Here is a 19,521-nt window from a genome sequence, read left to right as displayed (position 1 = left end):
ACCATTCTCTACGTGCAAAGGGCAATGTAGATGGAAACGCACCTGCAGGCTCGCCTCTCCTGTGTCGTTCAGAGTCACCCAGGGAAGGCGTCCGGGACTTAACTTCACAGAGTTTAACCCCGTCGGTGGGAACGGAGACTCCTGCACGGTCATCTCACTCAGGTTGACCACTGAGCCCCCAAAACAGGTGATCACAGAGGGAGAATTCAGTCTTTTTTGCACTTCACCCGGATGGCCAGCGTGTGGCGCTGTCTCCCATCAAACGCTGCCCTTTTTTTTTTTCATTTCGAGGCTTCGCTCCAAGTCTGGGGTATTTATGGGGCTCCGTGCAAACACCGGGCTGGAAAACATCAAAGACAACCCCACCTTTTAACAGAGCAGAGTTCTAATATTTCTGAGGGGCACCTGCAGCTTTTTATGTTTAGGAATGAAAATCAGAATAAAACCACGGTTCTTTCATCCCGCTTCCTTTCAAAACACCTTGGCTAGTTTCATTTTACACAAAAGTAAATATACATTCTCCCAAAAAACTCATTCGTCTCACAGGAAAAGCAGGCCACTCACAAGTGAAAAGTAAGGTGTTTGTTTTCTTAAGTCAAAAAATGTTTGTTATAGATTTCAGAGAGGAAGGGAGAGGGAGAGAGAGAGAGAGAGAGACATCCATGATGAGAGAGAATCACAGATCGGCTGCCTCCTGCACGCCCCCTACTTGGGGTTGAGCCCGAAACCCGGGCAAGTGCCCTCGACTGGGAATCGAACCATGACCTCCGGGTTCCTAGGTCGATGCTGAACCACTGAGCAACACTGGCCGGGTGAAAAATAAGGTTTTTAACGTTCTATCGTGTACGATTTGGTTAAAAGGATACAATTAAAATTCAATTTGCTTATGCTTCTCCAAACATGTGCTTGGTGACAAACCCATCCTATTTGGGCCATGTTCAAGAACCAGAAACACACAAGCGACTTATTACGTGCACGGAGTGACCAGATGATGATGATCTCTGAACGCATAATAACCTGGCCACTCAGTGTGTGTGTGTGTGTATATATATATATATATATATATATATATATATATATATATATATATTAGAGGCCCGGTGCATGAATTCATGCATGGGTGGGGTCCGGCCAGCCTGGCCAGGGGGAGGGGACATAGGCGGTTGGCCGGCCTGCCTGCTGGTCGAACTCCTGGTGGAGGGGACCATTTGCATATTAGCCTTTTATTCTATAGGATTTACACTGAGTGGCCAGATGATGATGCGTGCAGAGATCATCATCATCTGGCCACTCAGTGTAGTTTAAATAGTCTCTTGCCGTTTGGCTACTAAGTAAGATTTTTTGATGGTTACTTGTATGTTTTTCAAAACCGACAGCTCACACGGGCAATCGGACGTGAGGACCCTGGCTCCTGATGCTGGAGGTCCGGCTAGCACTGGAATTCAGGCAAAGTCTGTCGCCTCGTCCCTGCGACTAAGTGCCCCCTTTTAGTGGCATCGAACATCCTTTGCAACAATGGGCTTTATTATTTTACTGGAGGCCCGGTGCACAAAATTCGTGCACGGGGGTGGGGGGTGTCCCTCAGCCTGGCCCGCACCCTCTCACAATCCAGGACTGCTGGCTCCTAACCACTTCTGCCTGCCAGCCTGATCGCCCCTTAACTGCTCCCCTGCTGGCCTGATCACCCCTAACTGCCCTCCCTTGCCCCTAACTGCCCTCCCCTGCAGTCCTGGTCACCCCCAACTGCCCTCCCCTGCTGGCTTGATCGCCCACAACTGCCCTCCTCTGCCAGCCATCTTGTGGCGGCCATCTTGTGGCAGCCATCTTGTGATGATGTCGCACGCGACGCCACCTAGGCTTTTATTATATAGGATTGTTTTTAATCCTCACCCGAGGATATTTTTCCATTGATTTTTAGAGAGAGTGGAAGAGAGAGGGAGAGACAGAAGGAAACATCGATGTGAGAGACACACATCGATGGGTTGCCTCCTGCACGTGTCCCGACTAGGGCCCGGGCCAGGGAGGATCCTGCAACCGTGGTACGTGCCCTTGGCCGGAATCGAACCCGGGTCCCTTCAGTCCGCAGGCCGACGCTCTATCCTCTGAACCAGATTGGGCAGGGCAGCGATCATTCTGATTCTAGTAACGACTGCAGTGACAGAGCGAAACCTTGGCGGTGACTAATGTAGAACAGGCTCTCGGCACACATGGAACACAAATGCATGGACTGAAGGTGACCTTGGGGGTGCGGAGGGGAAGGGGCTGGGGGACACGACCTTGAAAAGAAATAGCTTGAAATGGTGTCGCTTGACAATTCTGTGCATATTTTGGAAAAAAAAAATAAATTTTAAAATTTCCTGAAAATATCCTTCGGTGCACAAACGTCATAGCGAACATATATTCAACACGCCTTTGTAAAATCTCACACACATCAAAGTGACTCGTAAAAATAACACTTTTAGAGCTGCAGACACTGCACCTGCGTTTTTATAATCGCGCTAGAGAGTGAAGGGTGCTGTGTGCCGACGTCAGCCCCAAGCAGAATATCTACGTTGCAAGAGAATAAAAGGCAGCAGATGATTGAAAACGGATGTGGGTGTTTTTTTTTTCTTAAAAAAAAAAAAATGTGTCTATTCAGTGCTCCTATGCATAAAGCTCAATTTTCACTTGTGAAATGGTAATCATATTACAAACCATGCAACTCTGGCCCGGCTGGCGTGGCTCCAGGGTTGAGCGTCGCCCTAGAAACCAGGAGGTCACGGTTTGATTCCTAGTCAGGGCACAGGCCCGGGTTGTGAACTTGATCCCCAGTACGGGGCGTGCAAGAGGCAGCCAATCCATGATTCTCTCTCATCATGGATGTTTCTCTCTCTCTCTCCCTCTTCCTTTTTCTTGGAAATCAATAAAAATACATTAAAAAAAAACACACACAAAAAAGATGCAAATCAGCCGAAACCGGTTTGGCTCAGTGGATAGAGCATCGGCCTGCGGACTGAAAGGTCCCAGGTTCGATTCCGGTCGGGGGCACGTACCTTGGTTGTGGGCACATCCCTGGTGGGAGGTGTGCAGGAGGCAGCTGATCGATGTTTCTCTCTCATCGATGTTTCTGACTCTCTATCCCTCTCCCTTCCTCTCTGTAAAAAAATCAATAAAAAATATATATTTTTTAAAAAAAGATGCAAATCTGATATCCACCCGTTCAGCTAACTGCATGCCTCATTCCCATTTCACCGTTTCTCTTTCTCTCTCAACAGCTCTCCAGTATTTCCTGGTCATGGACGCAAAGCCGCGGGAGGCCTGCAGCGTGCAGGAGGAAGCACGGTTAGCGAGGGCGCTGGGAGGGGCTGGCTGCCCCCAGGGGCCCTCTTTGCTTCCTCAGAGGGTCTTCTCTGGAAGGTCATTGTTGCCCCGGGATGTGGGACCGCCCCGGTTAGAGATGCACGAATGCCGAAGGTAAGAGGAATAGTCCTCCAGTTGTAGAGCGAGTCCTCCATTTGCTTTTCCGAGAGGGGCCTGCCGTAGAAAGCTCTGGCTTCCTTCCTTCCTTCCTGTTAGATCCTTACCAGTGTAGCCGGAGGCCTTTAAAAGGACAAGTCGCCAGTCCGGTAAGATGCGTCTAAGAGCGTCTCGGTGTATGTGTTGGTAAACTACGTCAATGTGACGATTGAGAAACTAGAGGCCCCATGCACGAATTTGTGCACGTGTGGGGTCCCTCGGCCTGGCGGGTGACCGGTGCCCATTAGGGCTGTCTCGCCCAGTCCTGATCGGGGCCGGCTGCGGGGAGGGGCCACAGGAGGTTGGCCGTCCATGGGAGGTTGGCTGTGGGAACACACTGACCACGAGGGGGCAGCTCCTGCATTGAGCGTCTGCCCCCTGGTGGTCAGTGTGCGTCATAGCGACCTGTTGACAGGTTGTTCGGTCGCTTAGGCGTTTATATATATAGACTAGAGGCCCGCTGCACAAAGATTCGTGCATAGGCATTCCTTCCCCTGGCTGCTGGCACCCGTTTTCCTCTGGCACCCGGGACCCAGGCCTTCACTCTGGCCGGAGCCTTCAGTCTTCTCCGCTTCGGCCAGAGTGCTGCTCCTGTAGTTCCCTCCGCCCCCGCCCTTACCCTCATAGCAGGCATCCCACCCTGCCCAGCGGCTCCGTGCCTGTGTATGCAAATTAACCCACCATCTTTGTTGGGTTAATTTGCATACTCACTCCAGATTGGCTGATGGGCGTCACAGAGGCACGGTCAATTTGCATATTTCTCTTTTATTAGTGTATGTAGTAGCTTGGGCCCTGGCCAGGTGGCTCAGGTGCTGGGAGCATCGTCCTGTGCACTGGGAGGTTGTGGGTTCGATCCCCAGTTGGGCACGTGTGGGAGGTGGCTGATCAATGTTTCTCACATCAGTGTTTCTCTCTCTCTCTCTCAAACACACATGCACATGCACACACACAGAAAAACAGGTTGGAGAATCCAATCCATATCAACACCCACACCTAGAAAAGGGGCTTTCGACACAGTGAGGCCCCAGGTGCCGTTGAAATCAAGGCTTCTGCCCCGTGTAGTGGGATGTGTGTTTACTACATCAGTTTTCTCTCAGCCTCGTCCCCGGCTCATTTGCTCTAGAACCCCGTGCGGCGTTACCTAAAAGTGGAGATTCCAGCGTCCTGCCCCAGACGTGCGACCCCGGATCTCGGGAAGCAAGGGTTCCGGGAGTGTGCCTTCAGCGAGCTTCCCAGGGGTTCGTACTCTCTGCTAAAGCGAACAGATAAACAAACGAACGAAGAAGCAAGCGATGCACGAGAGCATCGTTTCGTGTGCTTCTGTAACATCACCAAGATGCACCACGCTTTTCCATCTGTGGTTTCTTTTTAAAAAAATACATCTTTTATTCACTTCAGAGAGGAAGGGAGAGGGAGGGAGAGGTAGAAACATCCACAATGAGAGAGAATCACGGATCGGCCACCTCCTGCACCCCCCTACTGGGGTTCAAGCCCACAACCCGGGCACGTGCCCTGACCTGGAATCGAACCATGACCTCCTGGTTCCTAGGTCGACGCTCAAGCTGTCTCCCTAAGGCACATGGGGAGGCCTGTGCATTCCCCCTTCCCTCTCCCACACACACACTGTCCTCCCGTGTGCTCGGGCCTCAGGGACTCGCCTTCCTGTCCGAAGTTACAGCGTCCCCTGCCCCGTCGCGGACACACTGCCTAAGACAGCCAGCATGTCGGAGCAGAACAGAAGACTACATCCCACTGTTATTCTCAGCCTACCGGCATGTGCTTTTAAAGTTACCTGGAATGGCAATGAAAGTAAATCACTTCAGGCCCGGCCGGCGTGGCCCAGTGGCTGAGCGTCGACCTAGGAACCAGGAGGTCAGGGTTTGATTCCCGGTCAGGACACATGCCCGGGTTGCGGGCTTGATTCCCAGTGTGGGGCGTGCAGGAGGCAGCCGATCCATGATTCTCTCTCCTCATGGATGTTTCCACCTCCTTCTCCCTTCCTCTCTGAAATCAATAAAATATATTCTGAAGCCCTGACCGATGTGGCTCAGTGGATAGAGCGTCGGCCTGCGGACTGAAGGGTCCCGGGTTCGATTCCAGTCAAGGGCATGTACCTTGGTGGCAGGCACATCCCCAGTGGGAGGTGTGCAGGAGGCAGCTGATGGATGTTTCTCTCTCATCGATGTTTCTAGCTCTCTATCCCTCTCCCTTCCTCTCTGTAAAAAATCAATAAAATATATTAAAATATATATATATTCTGAAAAACAAACAAACCCTTGAAAAGGGCCGGCGTAATCCTAGTGATGGCAGTGGTAATTCTATCAGAAGAGGGCGATACAACCACAGGCATCCCTTTGAACACCTGCGGACTGAGGCGGCCCTCCGTGCTCCCTCCCACTGTTCTGTGCGGCACAGAGGCTGTGTGTGTGTGTGTGTGTGTGTTTGCGGTCGATTATAAAACGTACTCATGCATGGGAGGGAATATGCTGCGGGGCCCGTGTAAGTAGCACACACATTGCTTTAAAAAAAAAAATACAGGGATCCCTTTGAACACAGAAGGGCTGTTTTTAAACGTCTTTAAGACTCCGCTCTCCAGAACATACACTGCATGATGCTACAGGCAGCGCTATAAATCAAAGGCACCGTGCGAAGCGGCAGGCACGCACCCTCTCCCCCCGCGGCACCGGGCGGGTGTCTGCTTACCTTGCCTATTCAAACACACACCCTGGAGGACCCACCGCGGCCTTGGCGACTGTTTCTGTGAATTCCCCAGGGAGAGTGATGACAGGAGCCCGTCCCTATGTTCAGGCCGCAGGCCCCCTGCATGAACATAGGGCTTTGCACCCTTCCCACGTGGGGTCACCACGGCCGGGTTCTTTGCTCTTAGTCAGCTGGAGCCCCGGTGCATGAAATTTGTGCATTTGGGGTGGGGGTCCCTCAGCCTGGCCTGCGCCCTCTCGCAGCCCGGGAGCCCTCAGGGGTGTCCGATTGTCCCGCAGTCGGACATCCTGTATGCTGCGGCCGCTGTGCTGGCCAGCCGTGAGCCTGACTTCTGGCTGAGCGGCATTCCCCCCGTGTTGAGCGTCTTCCCCCTGTGGTCAGTGCGCGCCATAGCAACTGATCGTTTGGCTGTTTGGTCAATTTGCATAGTAGCCTTTTATTATATAGAACATTAAGTACGCTGAAGGTACTTCTGAAAGACTGCTGTTTGCAATTCTGAGCATCGTTTTTTTTTTTCCTTAAAAGTTACATTTTTATGGATTTCAGAGAGGAAGGGAGAGGGAGGGAGAGCGATAGAAACATCCATGATGAGAGAGAATCATGGATCGGCTGCCTCCTGCACGCCCCCTACTGGGGATGGAGCCCACAACCCGGGCATGTGCCCTGATGGGAATCAACGCTCAACCCTTGCCCACGCCCTGATGGGAATCAACGCTCAACCCCTGCCCACGCCGGCCAGACCTGAGCACCTTTTTAAACAAACTTGAGCTCAGGTGAGCTCACACCAACATCCTCATGTTCCTGGCTGCAGCGGGAGGGACCTTGTCCTGCTGACTGAGCGGTCACATCACTCGGACCTTCGTAGAAGTTAATGTCGAGACGGTGGCTGAGGAACAGCGACCTACACGCGGCCACTTCCAAGACGCGCTCGTGCAGCTGCGCGGGTCACACACTCGCTGCCTGGACACTTGAAGGCGGACAGGAAGCTGACGTGCTGGCAGCAGACTCTCGGGGTAATGCAGTAGCTGCCGCGGCGGCATGTCATTTAGCAGGAGGGCCTCCGAGCCACAGTGCCAGGCGGCAAACAGGAAAGGGATGCACATTGCAAATTGCAAACAAACCCCACGGACTGCGCAAAGAGGCCCAAGCTCGGTGCCGTGTCCATGAGCAGGCTGGGTGCCCAGGGCCCTGGCTGGCCCACAGAGGCCCTGGGAGGTGTGTCCCCCGTGAGGCTGGGTGCCCGGGGCCCTGGCTGGCCCACGGAGGCCCTGGGAGGTGTGTCCCCCAGGAGGCTGGGTGTCTGCCGGGTGCCCACGGAGGCCCTGGGAGGTGTGTCCCCAGGAGGCTGGGTGCCCGCCGGGTGCCCACAGAGGCCCTGGGAGGTGTGTCCCCAGGAGGCTGGGTGTCTGCCGGGTGCCCACAGAGGCCCTGGGATGTGTGTCCCCAGGAGGCTGGGTGTCTGCCGGGTGCCCACGGAGGCCCTGGGAGGTGTGTCCCCCAGGAGGCTGGGTGTCTGCCAGGTGCTCAGGTGCTCACAGAGGCCCTGGGAGGTGTGTCCCCCAGGAGGCTGGGTGCCCGCCAGGTGCCCACGGAGGCCCTGGGCTTGGAACCTGGAAGCCCTCTGGTTGGGAATGGGGAGACTCGGGTCAGTTGTTCCACATGGAACATGGGGGGGGGCATCTGTCTTGGCTCCATTGTGCTGCCTAAACACCCCAGGCCCAGGTCCGGCCCGCAGGGTCCCCTCCTCCTCCCCGTGGGCCTGCGCCTGGCCTGCCAGGGAGCTCGGTGGAGGGGAGACGGCGTGGCCCTGTCTGGCAGGGGGAACATGCGTGGTGCACAAGCTTTGGAGAAGATCCCAGCCCATGACGGCGGCCGGTTCGCTGCTAAAAGGCAGAATGGAGGGGCGCGGGGCAGGTGCCTGGGCAAGAGGGGGTGGAGGACAGGATCCTGGTGTGAAGGACTCGCTCCCGTGGGCGTGCAGCGCTTCCAGAAACCACACGTGGGGAAGCAGGTGTGGGCCCGCTTAGCACAGGCCACGGGCTATGTACGCAGGCCCTTTTCCAGGTAATCGCAAGGGAGGAAGGGAGGACGAAGGCAGGAAGGGAGGGAGGAAGGGGGGAGCAAGCGGGGGTGGGGGGGGGGAGAAGGACGCAGGAGGGAGGAATGAAGGGAGGGGAGAAGAAAGGGTGGGGAGGGAGGAAGGAAGGAAGAAAACCTCAAACGTGCGCACCTGGACCCTTTCCCGCGCTGGCCCAGCCGGTGCCCACTCCCTGGAAAGGGAAGTCAGACGCGCCAAGGATGGACGCAGGGGGGCCCCATAAACCCTCTTCCCAAGGCGCCGCTCCTGCCCAGACCCGGGCGTGTCCACACCTGACGGTGACCTGGATGGCGCGGCAGGAAGGAGCGAGTGCGGCGGGTTGGGGAGCCTGCGTGGGAGGCCGAGCCCCCCGGAGACGAGTGCGCGGTGGGGACCCGTCACCCTCCCTCGCCCTCCCTTGGCGCGCCGAGGCTAGCAGCCCTTAGACCCGCCCACCCCCGGCCCCCCTGTCACTCACTCTCCTCCCAGCCAATGGCGCGGCGTCTGTCACCTTCTCCCCGCCCCCGAGGCCGCGCGGGGCGGGACCTGGCCGGCGGGGAGCGCCGGGGCTGGAGTTGAATGATTGAACTTTGCAGCCGAGTCGCAGCGCCGCGCGGTCCTGGGCGGTGCGGAGCCAGTCCCCGGCGGAGCTGGGAGCCTCGGCCCGCGCCCCACCGCAGCCATGGTGCCCCGGGCTCCCGGCGCGGCGCTGACCCTCTACCTCTGGCTGGCGGCCTGCGGGCGCAGCCTGGCGGCCGGCCCGGGGGCGGCGGCGCGGCGGCTGGACGAGTCGTTGTCGGCCGGCAGCGTTCCGCGCGCCCGCTGCGCCTCCCGGTGCCTCAGCCTGCAGCTCACACGCCTCTCCGCCTTCTTCCAGCTCTTCCAGGTACGGAGTCGCGCCGGGCCTCCGCCGCTGCGGGCGCGCGGGGGCGCACGGGGGCGCGCGCCTCGGCCTCGGCGCCCAACTTCTCGCCAGCGCGGCCGGCAGGTCCGCGGTCCCTCCGCTTGGACTTGCAGCCCGGGGGCTCGGACCCTCTTTCCAGCCGCCTCCCGCCGCGGCAGAGAGAAGCCGGGCTGCAGCCTGCCTCCCCCGCTCCCTGCCCCGGCGGCCAACCGCGGGCGCTGTCTTGGTGGAGGGAGCGCAGCCTCTTAGATTCCGATGGTGGGTGTGTAGGGTCGGTAGGTTCCCGGGACTGCGGCGCGCGGACCCGGCGCTGGTGCGAGGCGGGGCCGGGTGCTCCGGGGGGCCTCGGCGCCGTGGGCACAGCGAGCGAGGCGGGAGGCGCGCCCGGGACCCGCGCGACGTGCCCGGCCCCGCAGGTGCCGGCGGGCCCAAGCTTGAAGCCGTCGCACTCGGCGGGCCCGAGCTGGCGGCCCAGCCTTCGAGGCTCAGGGCTGGCACCCGGGCCGAGTCGGGTGTCCGGAGTGCGCGTGGGGCCGGGCGTGGTGAGGCGCGCGCCCCAGGTCGGAGCCCCAACGCTTCGAGGTCTTGCCAATGAATAGGGGAGAGATGGAGGGGACGCGGGGCCAGAGAGGGGCCGTGTTTGGATGCTCCCAGGAGATCCGGGGGTCCATCATTGTCAGCCCACCCCCGAGGGTGGGGCGCGTGTGTGAGTGTGTGGGGTGCAGGTTCAGGGGAAAGCGCGCTTGGCACAGCGGCGGGACCTCAGTGGGGACCCGGGTGCAGGGTGCGGGGGCGCACGGCGGCCGCTAGGGGCTGGGCGGGGGCGCATCGCGCAGCTTGCCTTCCCCAGGGCCCCCCGAGCGTGCGCTCTGGGAAACCCTTCTCTGCAGCGCCCGTTGCTTCCATCTGCCGCGTTCTCTCCTGGCCTCGCCCACCCTTCCCTTCCCACCTGTTGCGGGTCCAGCTTCTCGCCCCAGGGAACCCTGCGGAGGCCAGAAGGAGACGGGGGGTGGCGGGGGTGGGGGGACCGTCCCTGGGGGTTTCAGATGAGCCTCTGCCCTTAAAGAAACAGGCTGGCCCAGGCCAGTGTGGCTCAGCGCGGGCCTGCGGACTGGAGGGTCCGGGTTCGATTCCGGTCAAGGGCCCTTGCTCCGGGTTGCAGCTCGATCCCCAGCCCTGGTCGGGGCGCCTGCGGGAGGCAATGGATTAATGTGTCTCTCTCACATCAGTGTTTCTCTCTCTGTCTTTCCCCCTCCCTCCCACTCGCTCTAAAAATCAACAATAAAATAAAAAAGGAAGAAGGAAATCCACTGGATGGGGCAAGGGGGCTCCCAAGGGGCCTGGGAATGAAGCCGGGAGGGGAGGCGATGGGAGGATTTTTAGGAGATCCATCCAGCCAGCTCGCCAAGTTTGCGTGTGTGCGCCGTTCCGTTTCTTTTCAAAGACGCAACATGTAGCGGTTTCCGAGACCTGGGCATCCCTGCGGGCCCCCTGGATGTCGGGGAGGGAAGACCCAGGGCCCCTCTACCTCGGTGGCATGGTGGCATTCCGGGCGGACTTCCTGGAGGAGGCGGCCCTCTACCCCGGCCGCCCGGAGGGTCACCCTCCCGAGAGGACGCCACGCCGCTGTTTCAACAACAGAAAACGCCACAAAACAGGGCCGCCCGCTCCCGGGCAGCAGCAACAGCCTCCCTTTCTTTCTCCCCGTCCCTTTGTGCGGAGCCGCCATTGGCTGCAGCGCGTTTGTTCTCCAGTCTCAGCGCCGGAGCCGCCGGGGAAACCAGGGCGGCGCGTGAAAGGCTCCCCTTGTGGGGTGCTGGCCGGGCTTCCTGCGGAAGAAAAACTGCTGACAGCGCGCCCCTCGCCGGGGAATCCTGATCCCCTTTTAATTGGCCGCGCAGCCCGGCGGGGGGCGGGGGGCGGAGGGAGGGGCTCCGTCCCCGCAAAGGCGCGCTGGGAGGTCCCCGCACCTGTGACCCGGCCCACTGACCCACGCCGCGGGGAGAAGGCTTCGCTCAGGCTCAGATGTGGGGAGGCACCGCACGCGCCGCTCACACCTCCTCAAGCTTTCCTGCTTCCCTTTTAAAGAGACAGCTCCGCCCCAGCCGGTGTGGCTCAGTGGATAGAGCGTCGGCCTGCAGACTGAAGGGTCCCGGGTTCGATTCCAGTCAGGGGCATGTACCTTGGTTGCAGGCTCATCCCCAGTAGGGGCGTGCAGGAGGCAGCTGATCCATGTTTCTCTCTTATCGATGTTTCTAACTCTCTATTCCTCTCTGTAAAAAATCAATAAAATATATAAAAAAACCAGTTTTATAGATTGCAGAGAGGAAGGGAGAGGAAGAGAGAAACATCCATGAGGAGAGAGGATCATGGACCGGCTGCCTCCTGCACGCCCCCTACTGGGGATGGAGCCCGCAACCCGGGCATGTGCCCTTGACTGGGAATCGAACTGTGACCTCCTGGTTCCTAGGTCGACGCTCAACCACTGAGCCACCAGGGCCAGGCTCAGGCACGACTCTTGCCCCGCGCCCTCACCCGCCCGCTGCTGGCCAAGCATGGATTCTGTTCTAGACGGAGCCTCAGGACGTGCACCAGGGCCTGCCCCCCCTATTTCTCGCACCAGGGCCTGCCCCCCCTATTTCTCACACCAGGGCCTGCCCCCCTGCTTCGCCACCCAGAGCATCAGGCGCCCAGGGGCCCGGCAGTCCCTCCCTGGGTGCAGCTGGCTGCGGGCATGAGGATGGGCGATAGGCCAGTTCCCGTGGACCCTTGCACGCCGACTGGCCACCCGCCAAGCACAGCAGGGTGCTAGCAGCGGGGGGTGTGGGGGTGAGGACAGCCACCGCTACATTCTGGGAACCTTCAGGGCGGCATTCTCCGCCCGGGCCCTCCGTGCACCCGCGCCCAGGTCCCTTCTGCGGGCAGAAGGTGACAGAGATTTGGGCGAGGCGTGAGCAGGGAGAGGTTGGGCGAGGACTGGGGTGCCGGGGTGCCAGGGAGCGGGGAGCCGGGAACCCTGCCTGGGAAGGCAGGTGGGCATCCTGAGATCCGAGGCTCCAGCATCCACCAGACCTCACATACCAGACTCAGAGGGGAAGCCATTGGGAGCCTCAATGGGGGGAAAAGGGGGGCATACACTGAGTGGCCAGGTTATTAGGACCACCTGACGTTTGTAGGCAAAGTAGCCGCACCCTGCATCGTATGGGACAGGCACCCTCAAACTACGGCCCGCGGGCCACATGCGGCCCGCCGAGGACATTGATCCGGCCCGCCGGGTGCCGCTGCCTGTCCTGCTTAGCAGCCGACGCGTCCCGGGCCCGCAGTGCGCATAGGAATTTGTTCATATATTTTTTTAAAACTATAGTCCGGCCCTCCAACCGTCTGAGGGACAGTGAACTGGCCCCCTGTTTAAAAAGTTTCAGGACCCCTGGTATGGGATATGGAAGCCGAAGGCCTGTTCGAACCCCTTTGGTGTCTGCAGTTACCAAGGTACAACGTCTCCAATTCGCACAGGAACACGAGGATTGGACAGTCGAGCATTGGAAAAAAGTCACGTGGTCCGATGAATCACTTTCCCGTTACATCATGCAGTTGGCAGAGTGAGAATTTCGCGGAAACAGCATGAAAGCATGTGCCCCACATGCATGAGGACCACCCTTCAAGCTGGTGGGGCAGTGTTACGGTTTGGGGCATGTTTTCCTGGCATGATGTGGGCCCTTTAATTCGTGTGGAACAACGTCTGAATAGCACAACATACCTACGTATCGTTGCTGATCAAGTTCATCCTATCATGTTGATGGCGTATCCCAATGGAGATGGCTTCTTCCAACAAGACAAGGCGCCATGCCACGGTGCTCGTATTGTGCAGGAGTGGTTTCAAGAACATGAGGGAGACTTTACCTTGCTTAGGTGGCCCCCACAATCACCAGATCTCAATCCAATGGAGCATGTGTGGGACGAAGTTAAAAGAGCCATCAGGCAGCTGGTTCCACCACCATCAAATCTCACGGAACCGGACAGTGCTATTCCTCAGGCATGGTGTCAGATCCCTCGCATCACCTTTCAGCATCTCGTGGAGTCCACGCCAAGAAGAATCGCCGCCGTATTGAAGGCAAAAGGTGGCCCAACGAAGTACTGACGGGGTGTTCTTAATAATCTGGCCGCTCATGGAAGGGAGATTGCGCCGTTTCTCTTCCGGGACGGAGAGCAGTGGGAGAGGCAGGTGGGACCCTGCGGGGCTACGGGCAGGTGCTGGCAGCCTGGGTTGCCCCAGGGCCCTAGAAAGTTGTTGGGTGTGGTGTCCCTGGGCTTCCGGGTCTCTGGGTAGAGAGGGAGGCAGCTCCCCGCGGTAACTGGGAGCTGTTTGTTTTGGCAAAAGGGAGCTAAGCGGGTGATTAGCTCCTTGTACTCGGAGGAGCAGCAGCCGGTCCTCCAGGGAAAAGCAAACAAACAATTAAGATGTGGAGGCCCTTTGAGGGGGGGGGAGGCCCAGCCGAGCCAGGCTCAGTCTGCAGGAGTGGTTTGTGGGGAGTGCTCTCAGCCAGGGTGCGGCCTCGCCTGTGAAGGTGTCTGCGGGCGGCCAGGTGTTTGGGGAGCCCCGGGGAGGGGCGTGCGGAGGGTGTGCACTTTGCATTCGCGCCTGGGGCCTCGGCATCCCCGGACGTGTTCCTGTTCGTGTTCGTAAAAACTCCCAAAATTTGACCCAAACTACACACGAGGCCACTCATGGCCAGTTTTTGTGTTTTTAACACAGTGCTTCTCCTTGAACATGATTTAAAGTCAATCTTATTGTGCCCGGCCGGCGTTGCTCAGTGGTTGAGCATCGACCTATGAACCAGGAGGTCAGGGTTCGATTCCTGGTCAGGGCACATGCCCGGATTGCAGGCTTGATCCCCATTAGGGCGGGTACAGGAGGCAGCCGATCAATGATTCTCATCATTGGTGTTTTTCTCTCTCACTCTCCTTCTTCCTTCCTCTCAGAAATCAATAAACACACACACACACACACACACACACACACACACACACATATGTATACTAGAGGCCTGGTGCATGAAATTTGTGCACAGGCTGGGGGGTGTCCCTCAGCCCGCCTGCACCTTCTCCAATCTGGTACCCCTCAGGGGATGTCGGACTACTGGCAGTTGGACATCCCTCTCGCAATCCGGGACCACTGGCTCCTAATCACTCACCTGCCTGCCTGCCTGATCGCTCCTAACCACTCAGCCTACCGGCCTTCTTGCCCCCAACTGTCCCCCCCTGCCAGCCTGCTCACCCTCAACTGCCCCCCACTGCCGTCCTGCTCGCCCCCAACTGGCCCCCCCTAACGGCCTGCTCGCCCCCAACTTGCCCCCCCCACCAGCCTGCTTGCCCCAACTGGTCCCCCCGCTGGCCTGATCACCCCCAACTGTCCTGCCCTCCTGGCCTGATCGCCCCTAACCGCCTCTGCCTCGGCCCCGCCACCATGGCTTTGTCCGGAAGGGAAGGATGTCCCGAAGGTCTCCCAGTCTAATTAGCATATCACCCTTTTATTAGTACAGATCTTAAAAAGTCAGTCTTACTGTAGAACGCTTTATAAACACATTGGAAAACACGATGGCCTTGTTCATCTCCATTTTGCACCATCCCGTTAGGGGAGAAATACTGCGCGGATTTGTACAGTTTATATATTTTAAAACGTGTGCGTGTTTGGAGGCCGGAATGAAAACGTTAACGCTATTGGTGCACGTGCTCACGCCTTAAAGCTTCGTCATGAGCGCGCCGGTGGTTAATATTCCTCTGGAATGGACGCACTAGAGTTCACTGCCTAAGCTCCCCGTGTGCGTGTCCGTGCGTGTGCGTGTGCGTGTCCGTGCGTGTGTATCTGTCTGTGCGTGTGCGTGTGCATGTGTGTGTCCGTGCGTGTGCGCCGACGGGAGGGTTGGGGAGAGAAACTTACCGGTAGTGACGTGTTCATGGGCATGGCGGGGATTGACTTAGAAATGGGGGTGTCCCCTCTTGCAATTGGCGTTGCTTTCCCGAAATCTGACTCTTACATGGTTTTGTGGGCGGGGCTTGGAATGACGATGGGTGAAGCATGTCCCTGTTATCCAAGTCTTTAAAAGATATATACCCTTAGCCCTGGCTGGTGTGGCTCAGTGGGTAGAGCATCAGCCTGCAGACCGAAGGGTCCCGGGTTCGATTCCGGTCAAGGACACGGACCTCGGTGGCAGGCTCCTCCCTGGCCCAGGCCTCGTCGGGGCCCGTGCAGGAGGCAGCCCGTCGATGTGTTTCTGTCACGTCAATGTTTCTCTCTGTCGCTCCCTCTCTCTCCCACTTTCCCTAAAAATCCATGGAAAAAATATCCTCAAGTGAGTATTAACAAAAAATCTATACTAATAAAAGGGTCATATGCTAATTAGACTGGGAGACCTTCCGGACAAAGCCATGGTGGCAGGGCTGAGGCAGAGGTGGTTAGGGGTGATCAGGCCAGGAGGGGAGGGCAGTTGGGGTGATCAGGTGGTGGGGGGTGGCAGTTGGTGGAGAGCAGGTGAGCAGGGGGGGCAGTTGTGGGCAAGCAGGCCAGCAGTGGGAGGCAGTTGGGGGTGAGCAGGCCAGCAGGGAGGGCAGTTGGGGGCAAGAAGGCCAGCGGGGCGGGGGGGGGCGGGCAGTTGGGGGTGAGCAGGCCGGCAGGCAGAGTGGTTAGGGGCAATCAGGCCGGCAGGCAGGTGAGCAGTTAGGAGCCATCAGTCCCGGATTGCGAAAGGGATGTCCAACTACCGGTTTAGGCCCGATCCCTGTGGAGTCCCAGATTGGAGAGGGTGCAGGCTGGGCTGAGGGACACCCCGCAGCCCGTGCACGAATTTTGTGCACCAGGCCACTAGTAAATAAAAAAATATATATTTGTATTGATTTCAGAGAGCAAGGGAGAGGGAGAGGGAGAGAGAAACATCAATGATGAGAGAGAATCATGGATCGGCTGCTTCCTGCAGGCCCCCTACTGGGGATCGAGCCCGCAACCCGGGCATGTGCCCTGACCGGGAATCGAACCCTCACCTCCTGGTTCCTAGGTCAACACTCAACCGCTGAGCCACACCAGCCGGGATCAAAGACTTCTGAGCGAGGAAAATGGGGCCAGGGAAGTGGCAAATGCCCCCTTGCTCTGCCTCGTGCTGTGATTGCCTGGCCCAGACTTGGGGTGCGTCTCCGAGCTCACAGTCCCCCAGCATCCTCAGGGTGCGTGCCTGGTGCGTGTCCCCGGGACCCTGCAGTTTGAAAGCGTGTTCTCTGTCAGCATGTGGCTCTTGCTAAGCGGGACCTGGCTTCCTCTTTGTGTCCGTCAAATATCTCCATCGGTCTCCCCAGCCCGGCCCGTGTGCGGCCGCCGCGTCATCGGAGTGAAGTGACGCGACGAGGATTCTTGGCATTTCCGTTCTCTGCACCGTGGTCTTAGGAAGAAGCGGGGTTCCCTGTGGATGGGCTGAGATAGTGGAGACGGATGCAGGCACACCCCTGCAGCTGGGTGTGGTGACCTCTGGCCCTGGCCCGCGGCCCGGCTCCCACATGGCTGCTAATGGCTCGCAGATGCTGCCTCTCCCTCGGACGGACGGAGCTTTGGCCCCGGTGCATCTTGCAGGAATGGGATGCGTCGCGCCCTGGGTGAGGGCCGGTCAGGGGCAGGGTTTGCTGCTGAGGGCAGAGGGAGGCCAGCTCGCTGGTCAGCTCAGGGCGGGGGGAAGAAGGGCCTCCACGCCCCTGACCATTGCTTGGGACCGGCTGAGGCAGGGCTGTGGCTGAGGCACACCCCTCTCAGCTCCCCGCCTCCTCTCCTGCCTTCCCCTCCCTCCCCAGCTGCACCCGTTACATCACACGCAGAGGCCCTTCCGGCCACGGTGGGGAAACGCACCGGCCTCCCGCCTTCAGAGGCACCTGATGGGGTTCACGCGTGTGTGCTTGCGGTCAGACAGCTGCTGCTGCAGAGCCGGCTCGCTTGGGCACATGCAGAGACCAGCAGGACTCACACCCCCGGCTCCCACCCTCAGCGCGGCTTCCCTCACCGACCCTTCAAACAAAATCCCCGGCGTGCACACAAACTTTACACCGTCCCAAAGCAGGGCGGGGCCTTTTCCCCCCCGCCAAGGGCCATTTGATATTTATTACAGCGTTCTCGGGCCACACAAAATCATCAACTCCCTCGCCTCGTCCTCCTCCTTCCTCCTCCTCGTCCTCCTCCTTCTTCTTCCTCTCCCTCCTACTCCTTCTCCTCCTTCTTCCTCCTCCACCTCGTCCTCCTTCTTCTTCCTCCACCTCATTCTTCTTCTTCTCCCTCATCGCCTCCTCCCCCCTCCTCCTCTTCCTTCTTCCTCCTCCTCCTTCTTCTTCCTCCTCCTCGTCCTCCCCCTATCCCTCCGCCTTCTTCCTCCTCCTCCTGCTCCTCCTTCCTCCTCCTCCTCCTCCTCTTTCATTTTCTCCTCCTCCTCCCTCTCTTTCATCTCCTCCTCCTTCTTCTTCCTCCTCCTTCATCTCCTCTTCCTTCTCCTTGTTCTCCTCCTCCTCTTCCTCCTCCTCTTCTTCCATCTGCTCTTCCTGCTCCTTCTTCTTCCTCTTCCTCTTCATCCTCCTCCTCCTTTCTTTTCCTCCTCCTTCTTCTTTCCTCTTCTTCCTCCTCATTCTCCTTCTTCTTCTTCTCCTCTACCTCTTCTTCTTCCTCCTCCTCCTCCCTCTCCTTGTTCTTCTCCTCCTCCTCCCACACACACCCCAACCAGGACTTGGGATCGAGCCTGCAACCCAGGTACATGCCCTTGACTAGGAATCAAACCGGCGACCCTTTGGTCCATAGGCAGACACTCTACCCACAGACCGACACCTGCTAGGATGACTCTTCCTTTAAATGTGTATGTTCCCTTAACTCAGTGGCGTGAGTTCCTGGTGAGCACTTTCTGTCCTTCACGAACTGATGGGGTGCAGGCTCCCAACCTTTCCGCGTGCCTCACAGAGTGGGCGAGCCTTACTGTGGCCCTTGCAGGAATAACCGGGAAGGCTGGCCTCCTGGACGCCAGAGGGGACCAGGGTGTCCCCTGGGAACGACAGTCCTTGAACCTTGACCTCCTCCTTGGCTCCCGTGGCCGCTGACAGTGGCGTGTGTGCGTGGGACAGCAGCGTCCCAAGAACTCCCCATGCTTGTACGTTTCTGCTGGAAGCCAGTTCCAACATGTCATAATTACAAGAGTTTCGTCAAAAGGCTGATGAAACTTGGGGGCTCAACAAGGGCTGAGTCACATATGTAATCACCTGTTGGAATGGCTGAAAAGGCACTTCCCCCAAACCCGAATAGGATGATTGTTTGCTGCCAGACAGCTCAGGGCATCTCAATGTACATGTTATTGCCTCCTGTTGGCCAAACACCTGAACAGCCGTAGGCTATTCCCCAATCTGACAATGACTCTGTAAACCCTACCCTTTGAAGTGGATTATCTCCACCTTGCCTTAGGACAAATGGTGTTAATAAAAACCAAGGGTCCCGAGACAAGGAGGAACTTTCAGCTCCTTTAGCTGAAGCTCCTCTGACCCCCAATGCCTTTCAAAACTATCTTTCGTCTTTGGACTTATTTAATCTACGCACAGCCTTTCTCCAGATCGCTGAACCCTTTGTAATGCTGGAACAAGAACCCAGGCAGTTTCCTTCCTTTGTGTTTGGGTTTGGGAGTGTATGTGTGTGTGTGTGCGTGCCCGTGCGCATGTGTGTGAATGTGTGTTTACATTTCATGATTCCTCTGGCGTCTCTGAAAGATGGAAAAGTTGGGTGATTCTGAGAAAAGGAGAGTTTAGACCAGGGGTGGGCAAACTTTTTGACTCGAGGGCCACAATGGGTTCTTAAACTGGACCAGAGGGCCGGAACAAAAGCATGGATGGAGTGTTTGTGTGAACTAATATAAATTCAAAGTAAAGGAGTGGAGGGGAGAGCAAGAGAACCGGATAGAACAGTCGGATCCGGCCGTAGTTTGCCCATGGCTGGTTTAGACAGTTCTCAAGGCTGTACTCGGAGAGAGGAATTGGGGATCCTTAATCCCTCAAGGGCTAACATCTACCCTCCGGCGGATCTGAGAAACGATACCCCGCCGAGATGGAAAGAAAAGCTAATGACCGCTCTTAATTCACATTCTGCTTATCCTTTTGTTTCCTGTTGTAGCTTTGGTCATTTAATAGCCTTCGTTTGCCCTCCAAGTTATTACCACGCTGCCAACTTGAGGAAATAATATTCCGTTACAGTGGCCTAGAGAAAAAGTAATTTTTCCTATCACCTTTTTTTCTTGGAAAGCTAAGGCGCATACACTGTCACCACTAA

General features: G+C 57.7%; 1 protein-coding gene across 1 annotated transcript in view; it reads left to right on the top strand.

Moving 5' to 3' along the window:
• Positions 1–8,835: 8,835 nt before the first annotated feature.
• The window catches only part of ANOS1 (anosmin 1), an 87,951-nt gene continuing 77,265 nt past the window's right edge, over positions 8,836–19,521 (top strand). Inside the window, exon 1 of the mRNA XM_080652529.1 lies at positions 8,836–9,179. Within this exon, the coding sequence (XP_080508655.1) occupies positions 8,976–9,179 (204 nt within the window). The 5' untranslated portion in view covers positions 8,836–8,975. The remainder of the gene's footprint in view (positions 9,180–19,521) is intronic.

The sequence above is a fragment of the Plecotus auritus genome (assembly GCF_963455305.1).
Source record: "Plecotus auritus genome assembly, chromosome: X".
Lineage (NCBI taxonomy): Eukaryota > Metazoa > Chordata > Mammalia > Chiroptera > Vespertilionidae > Plecotus > Plecotus auritus.
The sequence above is the reverse complement of the archived record's forward strand: the minus strand, read 5'-3'. Positions and strand labels throughout refer to the sequence as shown.